Source organism: Ursus arctos, unplaced genomic scaffold (genome assembly GCF_023065955.2).
Source record: "Ursus arctos isolate Adak ecotype North America unplaced genomic scaffold, UrsArc2.0 scaffold_5, whole genome shotgun sequence".
NCBI lineage: Eukaryota > Metazoa > Chordata > Mammalia > Carnivora > Ursidae > Ursus > Ursus arctos.
In genome coordinates this window covers 7,946,390-7,974,387 of record NW_026623067.1, presented here as the reverse complement: position 1 = coordinate 7,974,387, position 27,998 = coordinate 7,946,390, and the positions used below count along the sequence as shown (strand labels likewise).

Here is a 27,998-nt window from a genome sequence, read left to right as displayed (position 1 = left end):
AATTTCATATTTCTATTGTTTTTCTCATCTCCATTCAACTAATTTCTTTACTGATCTTTGCTATCCCTTCCTTGTGATAACTTTGGGCTTAAATTGCTCATTCTCTAGTTCCTTGAGTCATAAATAGGTTGTTTGTTTGAGATTTTCTCAGTGGTGGTTGCACCAGTGTCTGATGGGTGAAGCAGCCACAGAGCTGTGACTGGGGCATGGGTGCTCACAGAGTGACAACAGTCCTGGAGTCTGGGGCCCTGACTAGTTTGCAGTGGCTTTTGTAGTGCTGCCTGAAACACGGGCACATAAGGAGAAACTGTGTAGCTGAAGTCTGGAGGATGGGGACATGAGGAGGTGACACAGAGCTAGAGTTTGGCACCCAAGTATACATAGTTGAGCTGAGAATTTGGGGTTCATGGGATACTCATGGCTATGGGCATTCACAGCACTTTTCCCGGGGTGGCACAATAGCAGTTCCTTCTGGGATGATGGAGCAGAGCTGCATCTCCCAGCAATGACTACTGGTTACCTCAGACATGAGACCTGCCAGTGTCCTCTGCAAAGCAAGCAACTGTGGTTTGATGAAAACACAACATGGTCCTCTGTCTGTAGCTATTGTGGGGTTTGGGGAGGTCCACAAAAACAAAGTCTGTTAGGGTCTACTGCAGAGGAAGCCACTGGGGTTGACAATGACACCTGCTGCATGACTTAATACTGGTCCCCTCTTCCTTCATATTTCTAGCCTTTTCCAGACATCTCCAGATGTCTTCCAGTTGTCCTTTCTGTGTGGCTATTCTTCATATTGGTCCACTATATGGCTGTAAATTTTGAATTGGACTTTTGAGCCCTCCAAGATATATTTTTATTTGATTATTTTATCTGTGTTTATTTTTCTTAGCTAGTTGCTGTATATGTGTGTGGGGGGGTGGTTGTGGATAATAAAGTCTGGTGTCTCCTACTCTGCATTTTTTCTCTTGAATTCTTACTCCCTATGCTGAACATAGGCAACAGAAGGGAAGGCTGAGGCAAATGAGTTTAAGAAATTAATTACCAAATGTGTCACTTATTGTCTTCTTTGGGGGATAAGCATATTTTTGATTGCCTAATTAGATAATGCTGATGATAAAAAGAATCAATGTTAATGATTTGCTGAGACAACTGGCAGAACCCAAGAATTCCTGAGTGTGACAAATGAGGTTATGCTATCCTACATATAAGTGCAATGTACTTTATAAAAAGATAATGATACACAAATATATTTTATGACTATTTCTGATTTTGGGGACATACAAAATAATGAATGAGAAAATCTATTCATTTAAAATTGTGTACTCATTGCCTTATTTTTTTATTTTGTTAAATGGCATTCAAAAATATTTTAATCAAGCTTTTATCATTTCTTTTCTTTATCAAGCCAAATTACATTGTATGTTGTTCGGTGTTCACATTTTCACCACCTCTGCTTTATTCTCTTTTCCTCTTCTTGAATTTATTCTGTCACATATCTTCACATGTTAAAATGCTGAGAGCTGCCATCATTCTCTTCAATTGTCATGACACTGTTCTAGCCCAACATTGATCTCTCAAGAAATCATTTGAGTCCCCTCCATGTCTATTGTCCCATTATTTTTTAGAAGAGAACCTTTCATGCTTATATTATTTTTTCCATACAAATGGCTAACAGACATAAGGAAAAATGTTCAACATCATTAGCCATCAGGGAAATTCAAATCAAAACCACATTGAGATACCACCTTAGCCAGTTAGAATGGCAGAAATTGACAAGGCAGGAAACAACAAATGTTGGAGAGGATGTGGAGAAAGGGGATCCCTCTTACTCTGTGGGTGGGAATGCAAGTTGGTACAGCCACTGTGGAAAACAGTGTGGAGGTACTTAAAAAGTTAAAAATTTAGCTACCCTATGATCCAGCAATTGCACTACTGGGTATTTACCCCAAAGATATAGACGTAGTGAGGAGAAGGGCCATATGCAACCCAATGTTCATAGCATTGTCCACAATAGCTAAATCGTGGAAGGATCTGAGATGCCCTTCAACAGATGACTGGATTAAGAAGATGTGGTCCATATATACAATGGAATATTCCTCAGCCATCAGAAGGAACGATTACCCAACATTTGCAGCAACATGGATGGGACTGGAGGAGATAATGCTAAGCCAAATAAGTCAAGCAGGGAAAGACAATTATCATATGGTTTCACTCATTTATGGAACATAAGAAGTAGGAAGATCGGTAGGAGAAGAAAGGGAAGAAGAATGGGGGTAAACAGAAGGGGGAATGAACCATGAGAGATTATGGGCTCTGGGAAACAAACTGAGGGTTTCAGAAGGGAGGGGGTGAGGGAATGGGATAGGCTGGTGATGAGTATTAAGGAGGGCAAGTATTGCATGGTGCACTGGGTGTTATACGCAACTAATGAATCATGGAACTTTACATCAAAAACTAGGGATGTACTGTATGTTGACTAACATAATATAATGAAATATTATTATTAAAAAAATTAAAACTCTGAAAAAAAAAAGGAAATTGGGCAACTGTGACAGATAAGATCCATCTCCAATACCATCTCTGTAAGTTAATTATGAATAATTTTAAACATGTGGAATAGACACAAAGGGTATAGTTTATTACGTAGGGTCATGGGGAAAAAGCACATAATAAAACAGTATATAATTATTACTGCTAAAATTAACTTTCATGTCTATTAAATTATGTTTATAATTATAATAAGGATTTGTATTTTCAAATTACGGATATATTTCCTTTCTTTCTTCGAAGTCATAAGGAGGGCACGTATTGCATGGTGCACTGGGTGTTATACGCAACTAATGAATCATTGAACTTTACATCAAAAACCAGGGATGTACTGTATGGTGACTAACAATATAATAAAAAATATTATTATAAAAAAAACAAAGTTATATTTCATGCATCTTCGTTGCTTTTTCAATTTAAGTATTTGATAGATTCTTTCCTTTCTGATTACGTGAGATTTATGTGGAATTGTGTGGGAATTTGTACTAGCAATCATTATAGTGATTATTGATCACTGTGCTAGATGTTGAGCATAACAGTAGTGAATGTTAGGTGTGGTTCATGCCCTTATGCATAACATTCTGTTTGGACAGATATGAGTAACACACAAGAAACCTGAACCTGTGTGACAACCCAGCCTGATGGTTACTTGATGGGATTCTGAAGTCACAGCCATGGAGCTGGAATGGGTTGGTGGGCAGTGGAGTAGTAACAAAACCCCTTTCAAGGGGATTGTGTTAAATTACACCTTGAAGACGAGGAAAACATGGAACAAAGAAGGACACATATTGGCTCCTATGGAGCCCTAAACTGAGAGAATCTTCATAATTCACAGCTTCCAAATATCACTTCTACAAATGAGAAGTATTTTGGTTTGCATGAAGGGAGGGATTGAGGTAGAGAAAGCCTAAGCATTCTCTTCTGCCTCAAAAGAAGCTATAAAATGCAATAGTTCCTCACAGTGCCTTTGTCTGTGCATGATTTATCAACTGTTCCTCTAAATTATGTAAATCATCTTCTCAGATACTGCACATTGAGAGTAAATTCTAAGGTCATAACATCTGCTCATAATGTTAATTTCTAGAATAAATTGTATGAAACCAGTTTCTTATTTGTCCTTCAATAACGTGATAGCCTCAAAATTATACATAGTTTTTGGATATAGTCTTTGTTAATTTCCAATCCACAGCGTGGAAGTTTCATTATAATCTTCTTTAAGAAAAGTAATGATTCTTACAGATTTTGCTACTGTTCATGAATTACAGCCAGTACTGTCAATTTCCCATATTCATTCATTCATTCTTCCATGCATTCATTCATTCATCCATTCAAACACTCACAAAATACTTTCAACGACCAACCTATGCCACTGTACTGTGTTAAAATATCCGAGGTGAAAAAAGTATTTATTCCGAATAAGTTCACTAAGGATTTGAGAAAGGGATAGCTATACTTGTGACGTAGACTAAGAGCAGAGTGTGTATAAGAGTATATTTGTAATCTGCAGAGGACCCTACAAGTCAGGAAAGGTAATCATATGTTCAGTCAGAGAGAACACAAAAAAGATGGACATTATATTAGGCTTTAAATGTCTATTTCATTTTACCTAAAGGAAAAAGGGACAGAGAGGCATTTGTGGAAGAAGAAATTATATTTGTAAATCTAACAGTGTTGAAAGAAAATATTATTTTTGAATCCCAGAAAATAATTCCTGCCAGAACAAGAATACAGTGCACATTGAGCATTAATTGGAAATAAGAGATGAAAAAATGTGGAAATAAAATAGTGTAAGATCCAATATACATACAAGCAGACCTACCACAAATACATAAAGGAACAAAAAGGAAATGAAAAAAAAATGTCCTTTCTCTGGAAAAAAAAAGGTAACAAAATGGATTCATCAATTTGAGAACCCCATCCTCACACACACAGAGAATTATTTTGGGTGTCCATTGGAACCTGCCCCTGACCCGGGCTCTTTTTGCAGTGAACAACATGTTCATCAATATTTCTCCCTCCCTCATGTAGGCTTCTAGTGAAGTAATCCGATTCTGTTTGATGAATAAATCTTTCATATTTATTAGACAGGTTCATGTGGGAAATCATGATTGCATGTAAACCAGAGTCATCCACCGAAAAGAAATAAAAAAAGTAATAATGGAGTACATATATTCTTGATTTCAGAGGACACCTTATTCAGAGATAACAATATTTTACCTAAAAAGTTTCAGCCACGTTTGCACAGAAAACAATTACTTTTTTTTGAAATATGTCATCCTTTTATTCTTTAAACTCCTCTGGGAAAGCAAAGTGTTCTCTGCATATTGGAGTCACAGAGGATTACACTCATTAAAGTTTCAGGAACACAGAGAGAGTGAGAACATGGCCCCGCCCCACCCAGCTATGCTCCCTGGGGGCTTATAGGCTGAGGAGCTGCTTTCAAAACTGTTCCAACCTCTGAAACTATTTCTGCAGAAGGTCTGGGACTGGGGACTTATCCTGTATTATGTTGTCACCACAAGGGGTGGGACAGAACAGTTTTTATGGAACCCCAGTTCCTGAGCCCAAGAGCTGAGTTTCAAAAGGAAAAAAGTGGCACAAAGATGGGCATTTCTTCTGCTTTTCCTTCATCTAAATCATTTTTATTGGGCAGGGGGCACTTCTTGTAAGACAGGACGATGGGGTGATAGAGAAAGAAGTTTTCTGTGTTGGAGAGAAGATGGGGGACTTCCTAAAGGTATTTTTTTGTGTAAAAGTTTGTCCAGTGAGAGCAAATGTACCCACATTTCATAGTTTACATTTGTTTGAAACTGAGATGATAGGGAAGTTAGTACATTGTATGATTAGGTCTTAATTTGAGATTTTGTTGTAAGAAAGTCAGGACTGATTCAATTTAATGAGAAATAAACTTCCATACTCTCACGTATTTTTCTTCAGGATTTCAAACATTGCTTCATTTCTGTAGTATCTACTTTGCCTCATTAGTTTCCTGAACCCCAACCCAAACATTCAATGTCTAGGTTTACTTCAAGGCACATTCATCAAATAGCTGTTCCAACTTTTATATCAATCTTATTTCTTATCTATTCTGAGAGAGCTTCTTCTTCTCTTTCTCTTCCCCTCCCTCCCTCTCTCTCTTCATTGATCTCTCCATCCCTCTCCCTCCCTCTGTCCCTCCCTCTCTTTCTGTCTCTCACTCTCCCTCCCTCCCTCTCTCCCTCTCCCTCTGTCTCACTCCCTTGCTCTCTCTCTCTCTCTCACCTCTATTTCTGATACTGATGCATGTTTTCTGAAATCAGATTATGAAGAACACTGCCTCACTTGTTGCTGTCACTAAAATTATTAAATATACATTTGTTAGTCTTGGTCTTCTGTCTACTTCACATTTCCTTGTAATGCTCACTGTATTATGTATTCTGACAATCAGTTCTTAAAAGGAATTTGACTTTGTGGATTACAGATAGAGTATGGCCCATTTTATTCTTTTAAGATTTTATTTATGGATTTGAGAGAGCAAGAGCAGGAGCAGAGGCAGAGGGAGAAGCAGACTCCCCACTGAACAGGCAGCCTGGTCCTGGGATCATGACCTGAGTGGACACTTAAACAACTGAGCCACCCAGGTGCCCAAGTATGCCCCATCTGAATATCACTGGTCAGTTAAGATTCTTTCCTTATACCTACTCTACAGAATTAAATAAACTACTTATATGGGCGTTTATAACGTTGGGGTGATTTATCTTACAGTGTTTTCCTCTGTCTAGTATACTAGCTGATACTGTGAAATCATATTTATTTTATTGCTTAAAAATAGAGTCTTTAAAAATTAGACATTATATTTTCCATATTTTGGCCATTTCTGAACTTAAATCAAATCCTACCTTTTAGTTATAATTGAATCTTAGTTATAAATAATTTTGCAGTATCGATTCCAATTAATGGATTTGTTCTATATTCCATTTGTAATATTACAGACATTTCCTAGAATTTATTTCCAATTACTTTATTCTACTAATACTCATATAATTAATTCTTTATTTAATTCCCTTTGAAACATATAGAAAATATTGTGTCAAATTCTCTTATTGCCATGTTTTTTTTCATTTCTGCTTCTATTTCTAAAAGTTGTCTCCCTTAAATTTGATGTGATCGTTCATGTCATATAGTTTCATGACATTTTGATCCATTTTTTATCTAATTTTGTGTCCCTTGCTTTGATAATGATTTTTCTACCATTAATATGGTACCACATATTTCAGTTTCTCACAAGTTTTTCCTAAAATATTTATACCAGTGCTTATATTTTTTACATCTTGAGCCATTTTATGTTGTGTGTGTTTCTGACAAATGTACTGGTTTTATATTAGATGAATAACAGTACCAGGGAATATTTTAATATTTATTGGTACAATTCTTATTGCTCAGATTTATGATTATTATTTTCAAAATGCTTTTTGTGCATTTTTTGTTGTTGTTGTTTATTTTGTTATATCAAAAGACAATTAGGTTTATTTTTATCCCACATTTTATGCGTGTGTGTGTGTGTGTGTGTGTGTGTGTGTGGAGGAAGTCACTTTTGGTAACTCTAACTTCTGTCCAAGTTACGTTATGTACCTCTAGATATACTATTGTGCTTATTTTTTATATGATTATTTGTCAAACTTGAGGAACCTTTGTGTACTTCTTCTGCCAACTCATTGTAAGTTTTTTATTCCTTTTCTGTAATTAATTCAGACACAAACCTGTAATCATTACCTTGTCCATCAAATATAATATTTAAAAACATAATTGAATAATTATCAAACTCTTATGAATATTAGCACATTATTGTATAATTCTTTACAATACAAAAATTTTAAGAAGAGATTCATTTTGACAGGATTTAGTACAGTGCAATGAAAAAGAAGGGCTACAAAGGAAGGACTAGTTGAAATCTATAGAGACAATTGGAATTTAAATAAAAACGTAAAAAGGTAATATTAAATATACAAAGGAGGATAAGCTAATTCACATATTTTTCCACCTTAACTGGCATTTGGAGTGCCAGAGTCACAGGTGGGAAAACCTGGCTGCCATTTCTGCGCACTGTCCACTGTGTCTCTCAAACCAAACTGCACCATTGACTTGGAGCTGGAGTCTGTACCCTCTATGTGTGCTTTCAACATCTAGACATCCCAGATCTTATAAGATAAGCACTGGAAATAAACTGTTTTTATATTTAGAGGCAACAACTAAATATTTCATTGGTGTATTTTGTCAGAACACTTACATGACAAAATTCTTATTGAGAAAACATATAATTGTAATTATAAATTAAACATAACTTTGCAAAGATTTACAGAATATAGAAAGAAAAGAAGCTGATTTTTTAAAGATTATTATTTATTTATTTATTTATTTATTTATTTATTTATTTATTTATATTTGTTGAGATATCTGGAGATAGAGAGAGAGAGCTTCAGCAGGGGGAGCAACAGAGACAGGGAGAAGCGGACTTCCCACTGAGAATGGAGTCCCACACAGGACTCGATCCCAGGACTCTGGGATCATAACCTAACCCACTGGGAGATGCTTAACCCACTGAGCCACCCAGGCATCATAAGAAGCTGGATTTTTGAAGGATATGTTATATCAAATTATAATATCTGTTCTTTTGATCAACTTTGCTAGAAAAAATGTTGCTAAAATAATTTATTTTAAATTTCTTTTAAATTTCTTAATTTAATGAATGATTCACCATACCTTTTTTTTTTTTCTGCTATCACTCTCTTTATAGTAAAAAGAGGCATAAACATGGAAACAGGCAATTGGACATTGGTGACTGAGTTTATTCTTATGGGAATGCCAACGACTAGAGCCCTTGGGGTCCTCCTGTTCTTGATTTTTTTATTGGCCTATTTGGTGACAGTCCTTGGAAACACCCTCATCATTACCCTGATTCTCCTGGATTACAGGCTTCACTCACCCATGTATTTCTTCCTCAGCAATCTCTCTTTCAGTGAAGTATTAACTACCACCTCTGCTGTTCCCAAGATGCTGGCAGATTTCCTGTCAGAGAGAAAGAGCATTTCATTTGGTGGATGCTTCACCCAGTACTATTTCTACTTCCTTTCTGGATGCACGGAGTTCATCATTTTTGCAGTCATGTCCTATGATCGCTATGTGGCCATTTGCAGCCCCCTTCAGTACCCTGTGATTATGACCAGCTCACTCTGTGTGCATCTTGTTATCCTCTCATGGGTGGGTGGCTTTCTCCTCCTTCTCCCATCCACTATCCTTAAGGCTGGGCTTCCATACTGTGGCCCCAATGTGATCGATCACTTTTTCTGTGACAGTGCCCCCCTCCTCCACTTGGCCTGTGCTGACATCCGTGTCATTGAACTCTTGGACTTCCTCACCTCTCTTGTCCTGCTCCTCAGCTCCCTCTCCCTCACCGTGGTCTCCTATGTTTACATCATCTCCACCATTCTGAAGATACCCTCAGGACAAGGTCAACGCAAAGCCTTTGCCACCTGTGCGTCTCACTTCACTGTGGTCTCCATGGGCTATGGGATCTCCATTTTTATCTATGTCCGGCCCTCCCAGAAGAGCAGCTTGCATCTTAACAAGATCCTCTTTATCCTCTCTACTGTCATCACACCACTCCTGAACCCCTTCATCTTCAGTCTACGGAATGAAACCATGAAAGATGCACTGAAGGACAGCTTGGCCAAGGGCCAGAACTTCCTCCATCAGATGAGGTCCAAGTGACATGATCTTTTAGAATCATCTTACTCCTGTGATCCTCAGCTTCATCAACGATTCTAGAAATGTCCCATGAAGTATGTAAATTAATGATAGTTTTGGTTATGGAAGTATTTTATTTTTTTTTATTTTTTTTTAAGATTTTATTTATTTATTTATTCGACAGGATAGAGACAGTCAGCGAGAGAGGGAACACAGGCAGGGGGAGTGGGAGAGGAAGAAGCAGGCTCACAGAGGAGGAGCCTGATGTGGGGCTCGATCCGACCACGCCGGGATCACGCCCTGAGCCGAAGGCAGACGCTTAACCGCTGTGCCACCCAGGCGCCCCATATGGAAGTATTTTAACTTGATAATAAAATATTCTAGTTTCTCATGCATGTTAGATTTTGAAAAATTTGTGTCAATAATTGAAATTTTCATTTCCAGTTGGTAATAAATATAATGGTCGGTAGGAGTAATAGAAGTAGTAGTATTCACTAAGAACTCTATTTCAGATATCACTTGGATGGAAATACATATTTATATATAATAGATATGGAAAAAAAAGGTTTTAGAACATTTCTGCACCCAAAACACACGCAGATATACAGGAATTCCAACTCAGAATAGGATTTAAATCTTTTAATGGGCTGAAATTTTGTCTTACATTGGAATGACATATACTTTACTAATTTTTCTTTATTCTTCAGTTCAGTTTTATTTATGTCATTTCTATTTAGATTAAAAGCTTCTAAAGAAAGTACTTACGGATGTATATGTTCCACAGTATCTTCAAGTATTTCATAATTCAGTGTTACTATTAGAAAAATCTACTACACTTACTTTAAAGGAAGGACTACACAACAGATGGTAATTAAGGAGCAAACACAGGGAAGGAGCAAGTAACAGATATGGATTTTTCAAGGACAAAGAATGGAACATTTTTTTTGCATAAGCCAGGAAAAAATCATTTGGCAACTGGTAATATTAGAAATTCTGCTTTAGAACAATCCATGCTCATATATGCTCCAGGAAGTTTTCTGTACATCCAAGCTGCTGATTAGAGATATCAGAGAAATGGGAAATTGAACATGAAGACAGAGTCATATGAATAATTTTAATTGAAGAATAGAGGGGAAACAAAGAACGATGAGTATCACCAAAGGGAGCCTTGTCACAATTTGATGTGCTTTATTCTATGTATATTTATATTTCCAGGGTAGAAACAAATGAACTATGGGAAAAAGTATGAAGAAATAGTGATTGAATAATCCCCAATTCAGATTATAAAAGTGACAGATTTCCACAAAGAAAAAAAAATAAAAGGATAGCAAATCTCATACAAGATCTTTATAAAGTTAACAACAATTAGGCACATACTAGCCAAACTGCTATAAACCTCTACTAATGATAAATTTTGCAAGTAAATACAGGAAGAAGGGGCTTATTGAATATGGAAACAAAACAGCTAAAAGTCATCCCTGAGTTTCCATCAAAATGTGGTAGACAGATGACAACAGAAAGGCATGTTTTAAGGGTTGGAAAAAAAATGAAAAACAAAGACAAACTCTGGAGTTCAAATATCCATATGCTTTATGAATTATCACAAAATAAGGGCTTTCCTGATTAAAGAAAACAAAAATAATTGATCACCCACATATGTAGATTACAGGGATATTAAGGGATATATTAAGCCTGATGGGAAATTGTTAAACATGGGAATTTGGATTCATTAAGTTCAGCAAAAGCACCAGAAATGGTTAATAAGTTGGCAATTATGAAAGGTTTTGCTTTCTGTTCATCATGCCATTTAAAAAACAAGTATAATCATAAAAAGCATACAAATCTTAATGTTCAGAACAGAACTAATATATATGATAAAAGTTGACTGATGATTATTATATTTGTGAAATAAAATAGGACAAGGAACTGTAAGTAGGGTACAGGAAGTGGAATCTAGAAATCTCATGTTGGTTTGGATGGAAGAGGAGGCAAGGAGAAAATATGGAGTGTATGGTGACACCATGTAAAATAAATGACAGGGAACACTAATGTGTCACTAAAAAATAAAAATAAAAATAAAAAGTAAAATAGGGTGTCATTGATGAAAAAGGAAAAAAAAAGACAGGAAAGGTTAAACTGAGGAACAATAAAGATGAAGGGAAAATAAGTAATTAGGTAGATTCAAAGCCTGAAGCAGAAATTTAATTAAATAAGAATGGAGTTAAAGCACTAATATCAAATAAAGGCAGAGCTTGTCAGTTGGATAAAAAAGAACTTTATTTACAGTCTTCAAAGATGCACTCTAAAGAAACATGTACATAAAAAGTAAAGTATAGAATAAAGAAGATATTCTATGGGCATAGTAAGCAAAGGGATAATGGAATAACCAGTGATATTTCAATCAATACATTTCAAGGTGAACATTATCACAAAAAGTAATCAAGAGTATTATGTGATGGAAAAAGGAGACAGTTTCGAGAATGTCATAATATTCCAAATTATGTAACAATGTAACAGAGCATCTAGTTCATGAAGCCGAAATTTATAGAACTTCAAGGAAAACTCACTGATCCACAATCCTAGTAAGAGAATTTAATATGCTCTCTCTCAGGGATTGATAAACACTAAGTAATTATCAGTAAAAAATATCAGTAAGCATACAGAATTTGTAAACACTATCAAACAATTTGATGCGACTAAACATTAAAACAACACACTATCTTCAGAACAAACTTTCTATTCATAGAGGAGGAAAAACTGTCCTGTGTCCACTTAGGGTCTCTGTCTGATCTGAAGAATTAACTCTACATAAACCAGATTAATAGGAAAAAAGTGTACAAGTTTCATTGGATTTTTACACATACATGAGAGCCTTCATGAGACACTGAAGACCTTATGCAATGACAAGAGAAGGAAAATTCTTTTTTTAGTAATATTTTTTATTATATTATGCTAGTCACCATACGGTACATCCCTAGTTTTTGATGTAAAGTTCCATGATTCATTACTTGCGTCTAACACCCAGTGCACCATGCAATACGTGCCCTCCTTAATACCCATCACCAGCCTATGTCTTTCAAAAAAGGGAACAGTATGGAGTCCCTGGGTGCCTTAGTCGTTAAGGGTCTGCCTTCAGCTCAGGTCATGATCCCATTGTCCTGGGATCGAGCCATACATCAGGCTCCCAGTTCAACAGGAAGCCTACTTCTCCCTCTCCCTTTCCCCCTACTGGTGTTCCCTCTCGCACTGTGTGTCTTTATCCAATAAATAAATAAAATCTTTTAAAAAAGGTGAAACCATATGAAAATTGTCTTTCTCTCCTTGACTTATTTCACTTAGCATAATCTCCTCCAGTCCTGTCCATGTTGCTGCAAATGTTGGGTAATCTTTCTTTCTGATGGCTAATATTCCATTGTATATATGGAACAAATCTTCTCTATCCATTCATCTGTTGAAGGACATCTCGGCTCCTTCCAGAGTTTAGCTATTGTGGACAATGGTGCTATAAACATTGGGGTGCATAGAACCATATGATACTCTCAACTGATGCAGAAAGAGCATTTGACAAAATACAGCATCCTTTCCTGATTAAAACACTTCAGAATGTAGGGATAGAGGGTACATTCCTCAATTTCATAAAAACCATCTATAAAAAGCCCAAAGTGAATATCTTTCTCACTGGGGAAAAGCTAAGAGCCTTTCCCTTAAGATCAGGAACATGACAAGGATGCCCACTCTCACCATTATTATTCAACATACTAGTAGAAATCCTAGCAACAATAATCAGACAACAAAAGAGAATAAAAGGAATTCAAATTGGCAAAGAAGAAGTCAAACTCTCTCTCTTCACAGATGACATGATACTTTATATGGAAAACCCAAAAGACTCCACCCTCAATTTAATAGAACTCATACAACAATTCAGTAATGTGGCAGGATACAAAATCAATGCTCAGAAATTAGTTGCATTCCACACACAGACAATGAGACTGAAGAAAGAGAAATTAGGCAAACTATTCCATTTACAATAGCACCAAAAACCATAAGATATCTCAGAATAAACTTAACCAGAGAAGTAAAGGATCTATACTCTAGAAACTACAGAACCCTGATGAAAGACATTGAAGAAGACACAAAAAGATGGAAAAACATTCCATGCTCATGGATCAGAATAAACATAGTTAAAATGTCTATGCTACCCAGAGCAATCTACATTTTCAATGCCATCTTGATCAAGTACCAATGACATTTTTCAAAGAGCTGGGACAAACAATCCTAAAATTTGTGTGGAACTAGAAAAGACCCCAAATTGCCAAGGAAATGTTGAAAAAGAAACACAAAGCTGAGGGCATCACGTCACCTGATTTCAAGCTATAATACAAAGTTGTGATCACCAAGACAGCATGGTACTGGCACAAAAACACTTTTTTTTATTTAAATTCAATTAGCCAACATATAATACATCATGAGTTTTTGGTTTAGTATTCAATGATTCATCAGTTGTGTGTAACATCCAGTGCTCATCACATCAGGTGCCCTCCTTAATGCCCATCACTCAGTGACCCCTTCCCTCAACGACCTTCCCTCCAGCAACCATCAATGTGTTTCTTATGATTAAGAGACTCTCCTGTTTGTCTCCCTCTCTGATTTCTTCCCATTCAGTTTTCCCTCCCTTCCCCTATAGTTATATATTTTGAATAAAGTTATTGAATGTCTAGAAGTCTAATTCTTTGTTCATAGCATAGGCAAATACTAGATTTTATAGGAAACTTCTGAAGAGTATTTTAATGTTTGTATAACATTTTATACTGTCACTAGAGATGAAAGTTCTTCTATATCACACACTTGTCAATGTTTGGTGTTGTATATTATTTTTTAAAGCCACGGGGGATTATGCAAAGCTGTATATCCCTCTGGTTTGAATTTGCATTTGATTACTAATGATCCTGAGCTTATTTTAACGTACTGATATGCCATGAGCTGAATATTTTGCTTAATGGCTGTTTCACCTTTAAGGTATCTTTGCCTATATTTTCTTCTACAATCATATAGTTTTACCTTTTATATATAAGGAATAAATTAATTTTTTCCATATGAAATGAGGTGGAGATGAAATGTTCTTCAATAAGTTTGCGTAAATATTTTTGTCCGTGATATATTTTTTCCTGTATATTTCCTAAATTTTCCCTAGATTTACTGAAATCATTCATATAACATATGTAACTTTAAGGTATATGACATGATGATCTGGTAAGCATATATTGTGAAAGGATCATTATAATAAGGTTAGTTGACACCTCTATTCCCTCAAATAATTACCATTTTTATAGCAATAACATTTAAAGTCAACTTTTTAAAAAAAGATGTCATTTATTCATTTGAGAGAGAGAGAGAGAGCACAAGCATGGGTGAGGGGCAGAAGGAGAGGGAGAAGCAGAGTCCCCACTGAGCTGGGACCCCCATGTGGGACTCAGTCTCAGGACCCTGAGTTCATGGCCTGAGCCCAAGGCAGACACTTAACCAACTGAGCCACCCGGGTGCCCCTTAAAGTCAACTTTCAAAATAATGTTCACATATTCAATACAATATTGTTAATTTTAGTCACCATGCTATACATTTGATGTCAGAACCTTAGGCCACTTTTAGGCTGAAGTATGTGTCATGTGACCAACATCTACCTGTTTCCCACATTCCCAAACCCTGGCAGCCAACATTCTAATCTGTCTTTTTGACTTAGGATTTTTAGACTCCGTATATGAGTGAGAACATGTAGTATTTATTTTGGTCTGTCTGACTTTTTCACTTATCATAATGCACTAAATATTAATTAATGTAGTAAATGGCCAGATTTCCTCCTTTTTATGGCTGAATAATATTCCATTATGTATTTATATACCACATTTTCTTTATGCATTTACCCATCAGTAGAAACAAAGGTTGTTTCCATATCTTGGCTTTTGTGAATAATGCTCCGGTGAGCATGGGGTGCGGATATCTCTTAAGAATGATTTCATTTCTTTGGCTATGTAACCATAAATGAGATTACTAAGTTCCATGCTAGTTTCTATGTTTAGTTTTTCTTCAAGACTCTACATAATGTTTTCCTTAGAGATTGTAATAATTTACCAATCGTTCACAAAGGTTCCTTTTTCTCCACATCATAGCCAACACTTGTTAGCTCTTGTCCCTTAATTAGTAGCTATTCAAACAGGTAGGAAGTGATATTTCATTGTGGTTTTGATAGCATTTCCCTGATGATTAGTGTTTGGAGTCTAGGTCCAGGGGTTGGACTGGTCTGAGATGGGCTGGGGTTTCTGGCCCTGGGACATGGTCTGATTCTGGAGTTGGTCGAAAGCATCAGTCTGTGGTAGTTGGCTTGGCACTGGGTCCAGCTAGAAACCTAGGGTTGCAGCTCCCTAGCTGGAGCCTTGGTTAGCAGGGACTGGATTGGAGCCAGCAGACACAGGAACCACTTGGGCTGCAGGAGTTGGCCAAAGCCCGGTGGTCCAGGAACCTGGGTTCATTTAAATGAGGGATGGATCATGAGAGCTGCCTAAGGCTGCGGGAGCCACATGTGGTCACTGGAGTTGATAATGTGCTGTGATGAACCAGAATCTTGGGTTAGCAGGAGCCTTCAGAGAGCCACCTAGGGCCATAAGGGGTCATCATGGTGCTGGAGTCAGCTGAATCACGGGGTTGTGGTAAAGTCAGGCAGTCACTTCCTCTCTTCCTTTGGGGAAGGTGTCACTACTCTGCCCTGGGCTGCGCAGGTAGGGGGGATGAATGATAGAGGTAATGTGAATCTATCTTCCCTACCTTCATCAATATATCTTTTCTGATTTCTGTGCTTCATCCAGGAGCTGGAATTCCTCACCTGGAATTCTTGGCTCTTGTGAAAGTATTTTTAGGCATGGATAGTTCTTCAAAAAGATGTTTCAAGGTTAAGGGGTAATGAGATTTAAAATTTTCTGAGCCCCCTTTTTGATAATGTCACTTCTCCCTCATGATGTACTGATTAGTATCTTGCCCCATTAAATTACCTTCCTGCATTTGTCAGAGATCACTGTTCAGAATGTGCAGGTCTATTTCTGTACATTTTATTCTGCTTTAATTATCTAGTTACACTTTCACCAAATCCACAATGTCTTCATTACTAGAGCTATAGAGTAAACCTTAACTTAAGATACAGTAAATATTCTAAATCTGAGAGATTTCATTTAAACATTTTCCAAGATTCTTTCCATTATTCTTACTTTTTTAATTTATTTTTTATAATAATATTTTTTATTGTATTATGTTAGTCACCATACAGTACATCCCTGGTTTTTGATGTAAAGTTTGATGATTCATTAGTTGCATATAACACCCAGTGCACCATGCTATACGTGCCCTCCTTACTACTCATCACCAGCCTATCCCATTCCCCCGCCCCCTCCCCTCTGAAGGCCTCAGTTTGTTTCTCAGAGTCCATAGTCTCTCATGCTTCACTCCTCCTTCTGATTAACCCCCCTTTCTTTATCCCTTTCTTCTCCTACCGATCTTCCTGCTTATGTTCCATAAGATGAGTGAAACCATATGATAATTGTCTTTCTCTGCTTGACTTATTTCACTTAGCATTATCTCCTTCAGTGCCGTCCATTTTTTTAATGACCTTGTAATTTTTTCCAAAAATTATGCTTGAATTTGGTTGAGATTGAAGTAAATCTTATGCATTGGGCTTTGTATCTCAATTATTTTATTATTGACTTCTGTATTTTACTTTCTTTTCTTTACTGTTTTCAGTTTTTTTCAGTATATCCCATTTGTCCTCCAACTTCTCAAACATTTTGCCCATAGATTCTCTTTTACATTTTATTCAAATTCAAGTTAGTTAACATAGAGTGTGTTATTAGTTTCAGGGGTAGAATTTAGTGATTCATCAGTTGCATGTAACACCCAATGCTCATTACATCAAGCGCTCTCCTTAATGCCCATCACCCAGTTACCCCATCCTCCACACACCTCCCCTCCAGCAACCTTCGGCTTGTTCCCTATAGTTAAGAGTCTTATGATTTGCCTCCCTCTGTCTTAATCTTATTTTATTTTTCCTTCCCTTCCCCTATGTTCATCTGCTTTGCTTCTTAAATTCCACAGACATGAAATAATATGGATTGTCTTTCTCTGAATGACTTCTTGCTTAGTATAATATGCTCTAGTTCTATCCACTCTGTTGCAAATAACAAGACTTCATTCTCTTTGATGGCTGATTAATATTCCATTACAGATCTTTATCTATCTATCTATCTATCATCTATCTATCTATCTATCTATCTATCTATCTATCTATCATCTATCTATCATCTATCATCTATCATCTATCTATCTATCATCTATCTATCATCTATCTATCATCTATCTATCTATCATTTATCATCATCTCACATCCTCTTTATCCATTCATCACCAGTTGACAGACACATAGGTTCATTCCATATTTTTGATATTGTGGACATTGCTGCTATAAATATTGGGGTGTGTGTGCCCCTTTAAATCACTATGTATGTATCCTTTGGATAAATACCTAGTATTACTATTGCTGGGTCATAGGGTACCTCTATTTTTAACCTCCATACTATTTTCCAGGGTTGCTACGCCAGCTTGCATTCCCATTAACAGTGTAATAGAGTTGTCCTTTCTCCACATCCTCCCCATTATCTTTTGTTTCCTGACCTGTTAATTTTAGCCATGCTGACTGGTGTGAAGTGACATATTGTGGTTTTGATTTGTATTTTCTTGATGATGAGTGATGTTGAGCATTTTTTCATGTGTCTGTTAGCCATTTGTATGTCATCTTCGATTTTTGTTTTCTTGGGTGTCGAGTTTGGTAAGTTATTTATAAATTGTATTTATAATTGTTTATTTGTAGGATTTATATATTTGTTTGACACAGAGAGAGAGAGAGAGACCAAGAGCACAAGCAGGGAAGTGGGAGAGGGAGAAGCAAGATCCCCTGCTGAGCAGAGAGCCCAAAGTGGGGCTCAATCCCAGGACCCTGAGATCATGATCTGAGCTGAAGGCAGAAGCTTAACTGACTGAGCCACCCAGGCACCCAAGTTCTTTGTAGATTTTAGATACCCACCATTTATCACCTGCAAATATCTTCTCCCATTCTATAGGTTACCTTTTAGTTTTGTTGATTGTTTCATTTGCTGTACAGAAGCTTTTTATCTTGATATCCTAATAGTTCATTTTTGCTTTTGTGTCTCTTGCCTCCAGAAATGTGTCCAGTAAGAAGTCGCTGCATCTGAGCTCAAAGAGATTGCTGTCTGTATTCTCTTCTAGGATTTTGATGCTTTCCTATCTCACATTTAAGTCTTCCACTCATTTTGAATTAATTTTTGTGTATGGAGTAAGAAAGTGGACAGTTGCATCCCTCTGTATGTTGCTGTCCAATTTTTCAACAATATTCATTGAGGAGACTGTATTTTTTCCACTGGATATTCCTTCCTGCTTTGTTGAAGATTACTTGATCATAGAGCTGAGGGTACATGTCTAGATTCTCTATTCTGATCCACTGAGCTATGTCTCTGTTTTTGTGCCACTACCATACTGTCTTGAGGAGTACAGCTTTGTAATACAGCTTGAAATCCAGAATCATGATGTCTCAGCTTTCGTTTTCTTTTTTGACATCACTTTTGCTCTTCAGGGTCTTTACTGATTTCATAGAAATTTTAGAATTGTTTATTCTAGATCTGTGAAAAATGCTGGTGCTATTTTGAAAAAGATTGCATTGAATGTATAGCTTGCTTAGGGTAGTATGACATTTTAACAATATATATTTTTTCCAATCCATGAAGTTGGAATATTATTCCATTTCATTGTGTCTTCCTCAATTTCTTTCATAAGTGTTCTATAGTTTTTAGAATACAGATCTTTAACCTCCGTGGCTAGGTTTATTCCAAGGTATCTTATGGTTTTTGGTGCAATTGTAAATGGGATAAATTCATTGATTTCTCCTGCTGCTTCATTATTGCTGTATAGAAATGTAAATGACTTCTGTGCATTGATTTTTATCCTGTCACTTTGCTGACTTCGCATATCAGTTCTAGCAGTTTTTTAAGGTTTTAATAATATTTTTATTATAATATGTTAGTCACCATACAGTACATCCCTAGTTTTTTATGTAAAGTTCCATGATTCATTGCTTGCATATAACACCCAGTGCACCATGCAATACGTGCACTCCTTAATATCCATCACAGCCTATCCCACCCCCCTGAAGCCCTCAGTTTGTTTTTCAGAGTCCATAATCTCTCATGGTTCATTCCCCCTTCTGTTAACCCCCCTTTCCTTCTTCCCTTTCTTCTCGTACTGATCTTCCTACTTCTTATGTTCCATAAATGAGTGAAACAATATGATAATTGTCTTTCTCTGCTTGACTTATTTCACTTAGCATTCTCACCTCCAGTCCTGTCCATGTTGCTGCAATTTTTCTGAAATTGTTCTTTTTGATGGCTGAGTAATATTCCATTGTGTGTATGGACCACATTTTCTTAAACCAGTCATCTGTTGAAGGGCATCTCAGCTCCTTCCATGATTTAGCTATTGTGGAAAATACTGCTATGAACATTGGGGTGCATAAGGCCCTTCTCTTCACTATGCCTGTATCATTGGGGTAAATACCCAGTAGTGCAATTGCTGGATCATAGTGTAGCTCAATTTTTAACTTTTTATGGGTCCTCGAAACTGTTTTCCAGAGTGGCTGTACGAACTTGAATTCCCACCAACAATGTAAGAGGGATCCCCTTTCTCCACATCCTCTCCAAATATTGTTGTTTCCTGCCTTGTCAATTTTTGCCATTCTAACTGATGTAATGTTTTATCTCAGTGTGGTTTCTATTTGAATTTCTCTGATGGCTAATGATTTTGAACATTTTTTCATGTCTGTTAGCCATTTGAATGTCTTGATTAGAAAAGTGTCTGTTCATATATTCTGCCCATTTTATGATTTGTTTATTTCTTTCTTGTGTATTGAGTTTGAGAAATTCTTTGTAGATCTTGGATACCAGTCTTTTATCTGTAGTGTCATTCACAAATATCTTCTCCCATTCCATGGGCTCCCTCTTAGTTTTTTTGATTGTTTCCTTGGCTGTGCAGAAGCTTTTTATCTTGATCAAGTCACACAAGTTCATTTTTCTTTTGTTTCCCTTGCCTTTGGACATGTGTCAAGAAATAAGTTGCTGTGGCCAATGTCGTAGAGGTTGCTGCGTAAGTTTCCTCTAGGATTTTGATGGATTCCCATCTCATATTGAGGTCTTTCATCCATTTGGAATTTATCATTGTGTATTGTGTGAGAGAGTGGTCAAGTTTCATTCTTTTGCATGTAGCTGCCCAATTTTCCCAGCACCATTTATTAAAGAGACTTTCTTCTTTCCACTGGATGTTTTTTCCTGCTTTGTCAAAAATTAGATGCCCAAAGAGCCGAGGGTCCATTTCTGGGTTCTCTATTTTGTTCCATTGCTCTATGTGTCTGATTTTGTGTCAGTAACATACTGTCTTTGTGATCACATGTTTGTAGTATAGCTTGAAATCTGGCAACATGATGCCCCCGGCTTTATTTTGCCTTTTCAACAATTACTTGGTGATTCGTGGTATTTATGGTTCTACACAAATTTAAGGGCTGTTTGTTCCAGTTCTTTGAAAAATGTCATTGGTATTTTGATTAGGATGCCATTGAAAGTGTCGATTGCTCTGGATAGCTTAGACATTTTAACTATGTTAATTCTTCTGATCCATGAGCATGGAATATTTTTCCATCTTTTTGTGTCTTCTTCAATGTCTTTCAAGAGTAATTTGTAGTTTCTAGAATATAGATCCTTTACATCTCTGGTTAAGTTAATTCTGAGATAACATATGAGTTTTGGTGCTATTGTAAATAGAATGGATTCCCTAATTTCTCTTTCTTTGGTCTCATTGTTCATTTATAAGAATGCAACTGATTTCTGAGCATTGATTTTATATCACGCCACATTACTGAATTGCTCTATTCTAATAGTTTGGGGGTGGATTCTTTTGGGTTTTTCATATAGAGTATTATGCCATCTGTGAGTAGACACAGTTTGACTTCTTTGCTGATTTGGATACCTTTTATCCCTTTTCATTTTCTGATTGCTGTTGCAAGGACTTCTATTACTATGTTGAATAATAATTGCAAGAGTGGGCATCCTTGTCGTGTTCCTGATCTTAAGGGAAAGTCTTCGAGCTTTTCCCCATCGAGAATAATATTTGCTGTAGGCTTTTCATAGATGGTTTTATGAAATTGAGGAATGTGCCCTCTATCCATACACTCTGAAGGGTTTAATCAGGAAAGGATGCTGTATTTTGTCAAATGCTTTTTCTGCCTCAATTTAGAGGATCATATGGCTTTTGACTCTTTTCTTGTGATATGATGTATCACAGTGATAGATTTGTGAATGTTGAACCAACCTTGCATCCCACAGATGATCCCAATTTGTCATGATGGATAATCCTTTTAATGAACTGTTGGATCTATTAGCTAGCATCTTGTTGAGAATTTTCGTATCCATATTCATCAGGAATATTGGTCTGTAATTCTCCTTTTTGATGGGGTCTTTGCCTGGTTTGGGGATCAAGGTAATATGGCCTCATAGAATGAGTTTGGTGGTTTTCCTTCTGTTTCTATGTTTTGAGAGAGCTTCAGGAGAATAGGTATTATTTCTTCTTTGAATGTTTGGTAGAATTCCCCAGGGAATCCATCAGGCTCTGGACTCTTGTTTTTCAGGAAGTTTTTGATAACTGCTTCATTCTGTGCATAAATAATCAGTCTGTTTAAAATGTCAATTTCTTCCTGTTTCAGCCTCGGTAGTTTATAGGTTCCCAGGAAGGCACCCATTTCTTCTAGGTTGTTTAATTTATTGGCATACAGCTGTTGATAAAAGTTTCTAATGTTCCTTCCAATTTCATTGGTGTTCGCTGTGACCTCTCCCTTTTCATTCATAATTTTGTTAATTGGGGTCCTTTCTCTATTCTTTTGAATAAGTCTTGCCAGTGGCTTATCAATCTTATTTATTCTCTCAAAGAACCAGCTTCTAGTTCTGTTGATCTGCTCTACTGTGCTCCTGGTTTCTAATTCATTGATCTCTGCTCTAATCTTGATCACCTGCCTTCTCGTGCATGGGTTATGCCTATTCTTCTGTTCCAGTTCCAGCTTCTTGAGGTGAGAATATAAAAGCTGCATTTTAGATTTTTCTATTCTTTTGAGTGAGGTTTGGATGGCTATGTATTTTCCCCTTAGGACTGCCTATGCAGTGTCCCATAGGTTTTGGACCATTGTGTTTTCATTCTCGTGGTCTCCATAAATTGTTTAAATTGATTTTTGATTTCCTGATTTATCCAATCATTTTTGAGCAGGATGCTTCTTAGTTTCCAAGTGATTGAGTTTCTTCCAAATTTTTCCTTGTATTGAGTTCTAATTTCAAAGCACGGTGGTCTAGAATATGCAGGGAATAGTTTCAATCTTTTGATATTGGTTGAGACCTGTTTTGTGACCCAACATATGGTCTATTCTGGAGAACTTTCCATGTGCATTCAAAAAGAATGATTATTCTTTTGTTCTGGGGTGTAGTGTTCTATATATATCTATGATGTCTATCTGATTCAGTATGGCATTCAAAGCTCTTGTTTCTTTGTTGATTTTCTGCTTAGATGATCTGTCTATTGCTGATAGTGGAGTGTTGAGGTCTCCTACTATTAACGTATTATTATCTCTATGTCTCTTTATTCTGGTTAAGAGTTGGCTTGCATATCTTGCTGCTACCCTGTTGGGGGTGTAGATATTTATAATTGTCATATCCACTTGTTGGATATATCCTTTAAAAATAATATAGTGTCCTTCTGTACCTCTAAATACAGTCTTTAGTTTAAAATCCAATCTGTCTGATATGAGAATTGCTACCCCAGCTTTCTTTTGAGGTCCATTGGCATGAAAAATTATTTTCCATCCCTTCACTTTCAGTCTGGATGTATCTTTAAGTTCAAAATGAGTCTCTTCTGGACAGCTAATGGATCGGTCATGTCTTTTTATTCAATCTGCCACCTTGTGGCATTTATGGGAGCATTTAGGCCATTCACATTGAGAGTGATTATTGAGAAATATTATTTTAATGATGTCATGTTGCCTGTAAAGTCTTTGTTTCTACAGATTGTAAATTTCTGTTCTGTATCACTCTTGGGGCCTTTTTACTTTTGTAGAACCCCCCTTAATATCTCCTGTAGGGCTGGTTTTGTGGTTACAAAATTGGTCAGTGACTGGCAATTCTGGAAGTTCCTTATCTCTCCATCCATTCTGAATGACGGCCTTGCTGGATAAAGGATCCTTGGCTGCATGTTTTTCTCTGAAAGAGCTTTAAAAATGCCCCCCAACCCTTTCTTTCATTCCAGGTCTGTGTAGACAAGTCTGACATAATCCTAATATTTTTGCCTTTGTACATAAGAAATTTCCTTGCCCTGGCTGCTTTCAATATTGTATCCCTGGATCTAATATTTGTGAATTGCACTATGACATGACGGGCGTAGGTTTGTCGTGGTTGAATTTGGGAGGGGTCCTCTCTGCTGCTTGGGCTTGAATGCTTGTTTCCTTTGCTAGAATGGGGAAGTTTTCAGCTACAATTTGTTTAAATATCTCTTCTAAACCTGTCTCTTTCTCTACTCCCTCAGGGATGTCGATGATTCTGACATTGGAACGATTCATTGAATTAGTAATCTCCCATAACCTACATTCTTGAGATTGGATTTTTTTGAGCCAAGTTTCTGGTTTACGTTTCTTTTCTACCATCCCATCCTCCAATTCCCTAATTCGTTCTTCTGCCTCATTTACCCTGGCCATCAGAGCATCTAGTTTTGACTGCATTTGATTCGTAGCATTTTTAATTTCTGCCAGATTCACCCTCATTTCTGCCCTTCGAGATTCTATATTCTCGTTATTATTTTCGTTAATATTTTTTTCAAGTCTACACATCATCTTGACCATTGTTACTCTGAACTCCATTTCTGATAATTTGGTTATATCCATATCCATCTGTTCTGTGGCAGAGGCCACAGAATCTTCTTTTCTTTGCTAGGGGGGATTTCTCCTCCTAGTCATTCTGATGAGGAGAGGTTGTGGGGTTGCCCAGACCCAAATTATTGACCATGACCCAGGCAGTGTGCTCTTGTTTTATAGGGACCTTAGGGATATGGGCCTCTTGATTTTTCAGCTTGCCTTCTGGGGGAGGGGGTTGCCACGCTGATATTCAGCAACCCTGTTTGGGTAGAGTCTTCCTGTCCCCTGCTAGGGGGGATGGGGATTGGCACAATATAAGCTGGTATTTCTGGGGTTTTGTTTCTGGTGGTTTTCTAAGACTTCTAAGAGTCAGAGCAGCAGTGGCCATATCCTAGCCTCTGTCTCAGAACAGAGATCGCAGTCCACTCTCCCCTGAGCTCTTCTGGCCTCTTTCACTCTGTTTCTCTTGGTGCTGCTAAAAACCCTGCAGCCGGCATCCCAGCCCTCACTTCCAGGGCTGGCATGTCTCTGTCCTTTGTGTTTCTAACTCCGCTAGCCTCCACCCCCCCCCCCCCCCGCCGTGTGCACTCCTGAGCTCCCTGATTCAGTGAGGTTCACTTGCACTCCAGAATGCAGATTTTCAGTCTGGTTGCACACGTGCTCCTGAGCTCCCAGTCTCAGTCTGGTTCCAGTGAGTGCTCCAGAGTTCCGGTTTTCAGTTTGGATGCGTTCCTAGGCTCACAGTCTCAGTCTGTTCTCTTGTGGGTGCCCATCTGTGAGTCTGGCCGCTCCCCAGTGCATGCGGCTACCGCTTCCAGGCACCTGAGCATGGGGGCTCCCTCCCCCTTCCGTTTATCTTCCAATGTCTTTGTGCAGATTCACGGCTCCCCACATCCTACCTCAATACTCAGTGCTGGAGACACTCATTTGTAGAGTTCCAGATGTATCTTCCTACATCTCAGGCTGATTCCTTGGATTTTCATAGTGGTCTGGTACCTATCCAGCTCGAGTCAGGGGACCAGCTGAAGAAGGAGACCCCTACTCCTCCACCATCTTCTCTCCCCAGACCAGTTCTAGCAGTTTTTTGATGGAGTCTTTGGTTTTTTGTTTGTTTGTTTTTGTTTTTATTTTTACATAGAGTATCATGTCCTCTGAGAATACTGAAAGATTGACCTTTTCCTTGCTGTTTTGGATGTATTTTATTTCTTTTTGTTGTCTAATTGCTGAGGCTAGGGCTTCCAGTACTATGTTGAAAAACAGTGGTGAGGGTGGACATCCCTGTCATGTTCCTGACCTTAGCGGAAAATCTCTGTTTTTCCCCTTGAGGATGATATTCACTGTGGGTCTTTCATATATTGCTTATATTATCTTGAGATATGTTTGTTCTATCGCTACTTTCTTGAAAGATTTTATCAAGAAAGGATGCTAGATTAGTTCAAATGCTATTTCTGAATCTATTGAGAGGACCATATGATTCTTATCTTTTCTTTTATTAATGTGGTATATCATGTTGATTGATTTGCAGATGTTGAGCCGCCGCTGGAGCCCACAAAGAAATTCCACTTGGTCATGGTGATTTGAATATACTGTTGAATTTGATTAGCTAGTATCTTGTTGATAATTATTGCATCCACCTTCATAAGGGATATTGGTCTGTAATTCTCCTTGTTAGTGGGGTCTTTGTCTGGTTTGGGGACCAAGGTAATGCTGGCTTCATATGAGTTTGGAAATTTTCCTTCCATTTCTATTTTTTGCCACAGTTTTAGAAGAATATGTAAGAATTCTTTAAATCTTTGGTAGAATTCCCCTGGGAAGCCATCTGGCCCTGGACTCTTGTTCATTAGGAGATTTTTGAATAGTGCTTCAACATCTTCACTGGTTATGGGTCTGTTCAGGTTTCTTATTTCTTCCTGTTTCAGTTTTGGCAGTTTATATGTTTCTAGCAGTTTATCCTTTTCTTTCAGATTACCTGTCCATAGATATTTTAAATTTATATCAGTTAACACTATCATTTATTTTGAGTTTACCCACAGAATTGAAGATTTCTGTTTGCTTTCTGTAGATTAGTTTTACTCTATCAGTATTTCCTATAAATCTTCCTGGCATATACATTATGCTAAAAATGTTAAAATAAAGGATAATAAGAAAAAAAATTCTTAAGTTGAAAGTCATAAATTATTTTTTTCTTATTAATGGCAATTAAATCAGTTTAGACAGTTTTCTGTAGTGACAAATTTTTATCTTACTGCTTGAAAATTTAGCCAAAGTATAAACGCTATTGTTGCTATTGGGATAGATTAATGGTACCCTGAAAACACAATGAAAATAATTCTGTGGTCTGTACAAAATGCCTTAAATTGCTGATTGCCAATGGAATATTCTTTTAATGAGGATATCACCTTCTCACAAACAAATCTGAGTCACTTGTATATTGTCAATTAAATCCCCAGAGAGATGCACGCTCTAATTCATTTCCTGCAATTCACAAAACTAGGTACATCCTTGTTTATTTTATCAGAAACTTTATAAATGTCATAATTTTAAGGCAAGAAATATTGTTTTCTCTTACTTTTCTGAAAGTGAAAAATTGTTAAAAAATATATACAACTTTTTTAGACCACTGTGCATGTTTATATTTCCATGACCTAAGGATACCATGGGGGTTCATGTTCACACTGAAACAAAATTTGCTTTTACATAAGCTTGTTGATGGTCATCTGTTTTAATGGAAGAGGAACACAAGGCAAACACTTGATACCCTCCCTTGAATTGACCCTGGTCTGGAAATATCTTTTTTTAATAAAATTCTCTTTATTTTATTTTTAATGCAGTAAATGATTTATTTATTTTTTGAAGATAAAATGGGATTTTTTTTCTAATAATATTTTTAAATTATATTATGTTAGTCACTTTTCTGAAATTGGACATGCTCCTTTAAAATTAGTGAAAGTAAACTTTGAAAGCCTAATGTACAGTAGAGTTAAGTTTGAGTATGAGATAAATGAGGTCATGAATAAAAAATAGCATCATGAAAGGATAATTACTATGTAGTTATTAAGAATTGGAAGGAGATTAATGCTGGATGGTGAGAGATGGTAACCAGAGCTGTGGTGAGTACTGTGTAATGTATAGAAGTATCAAATCACTATGTTATACACCTGTACCTAATATAACAACTTATGTCAACAATACTTCAATAGTATGACTTAAAAAATTGAAAGGAGCACTACATAAAATTAGAAAGTCTCTGGTTATTGCTTTATGAGGTTTTGTAGATCCAATGTGTCCATATATTCATACCATACAGCTTCTACTCAATGTTTTCAGTGTAGGTCAGTTCCTTCCACTTGGGAAGAGGTGGGAGAAATTATCTGCCCTTTTTGTAAGTCACACACATATGGACTTGATTTTCTTTTTCCTCTAAAATGTTTTAGTGGGTGTATCATAGCTGAACTGATAGAAGAAATTTGATATTGTTCTAAATAATCATATATATGTCCAATGAAATTCCAGAAAAAGTTGTCATTCTAATTCAAGCTATATTTATAATTAGGGTTGCATTTGGTAGTGTTAGAAATTTGGTACATTTTATTATTTCCACATGACACTGTTATTATATTTTTGTTTTTCCATCAAGATATACAGATTACAATGTCAAAATGGGGCATGAGGGTTACAGTACCACCAC

General features: G+C 36.9%; 1 protein-coding gene across 1 annotated transcript; it reads left to right on the top strand.

The window, feature by feature from the left end:
- Window positions 1–8,337: 8,337 nt before the first annotated feature.
- Window positions 8,338–9,294, top strand: LOC113261881 (olfactory receptor 6M1-like). The gene has a single exon (XM_026508197.3). It carries the CDS (start codon window positions 8,338–8,340, stop codon window positions 9,292–9,294), a length of 957 nt encoding a protein of 318 aa, XP_026363982.3.
- Window positions 9,295–27,998: the final 18,704 nt, after the last annotated feature.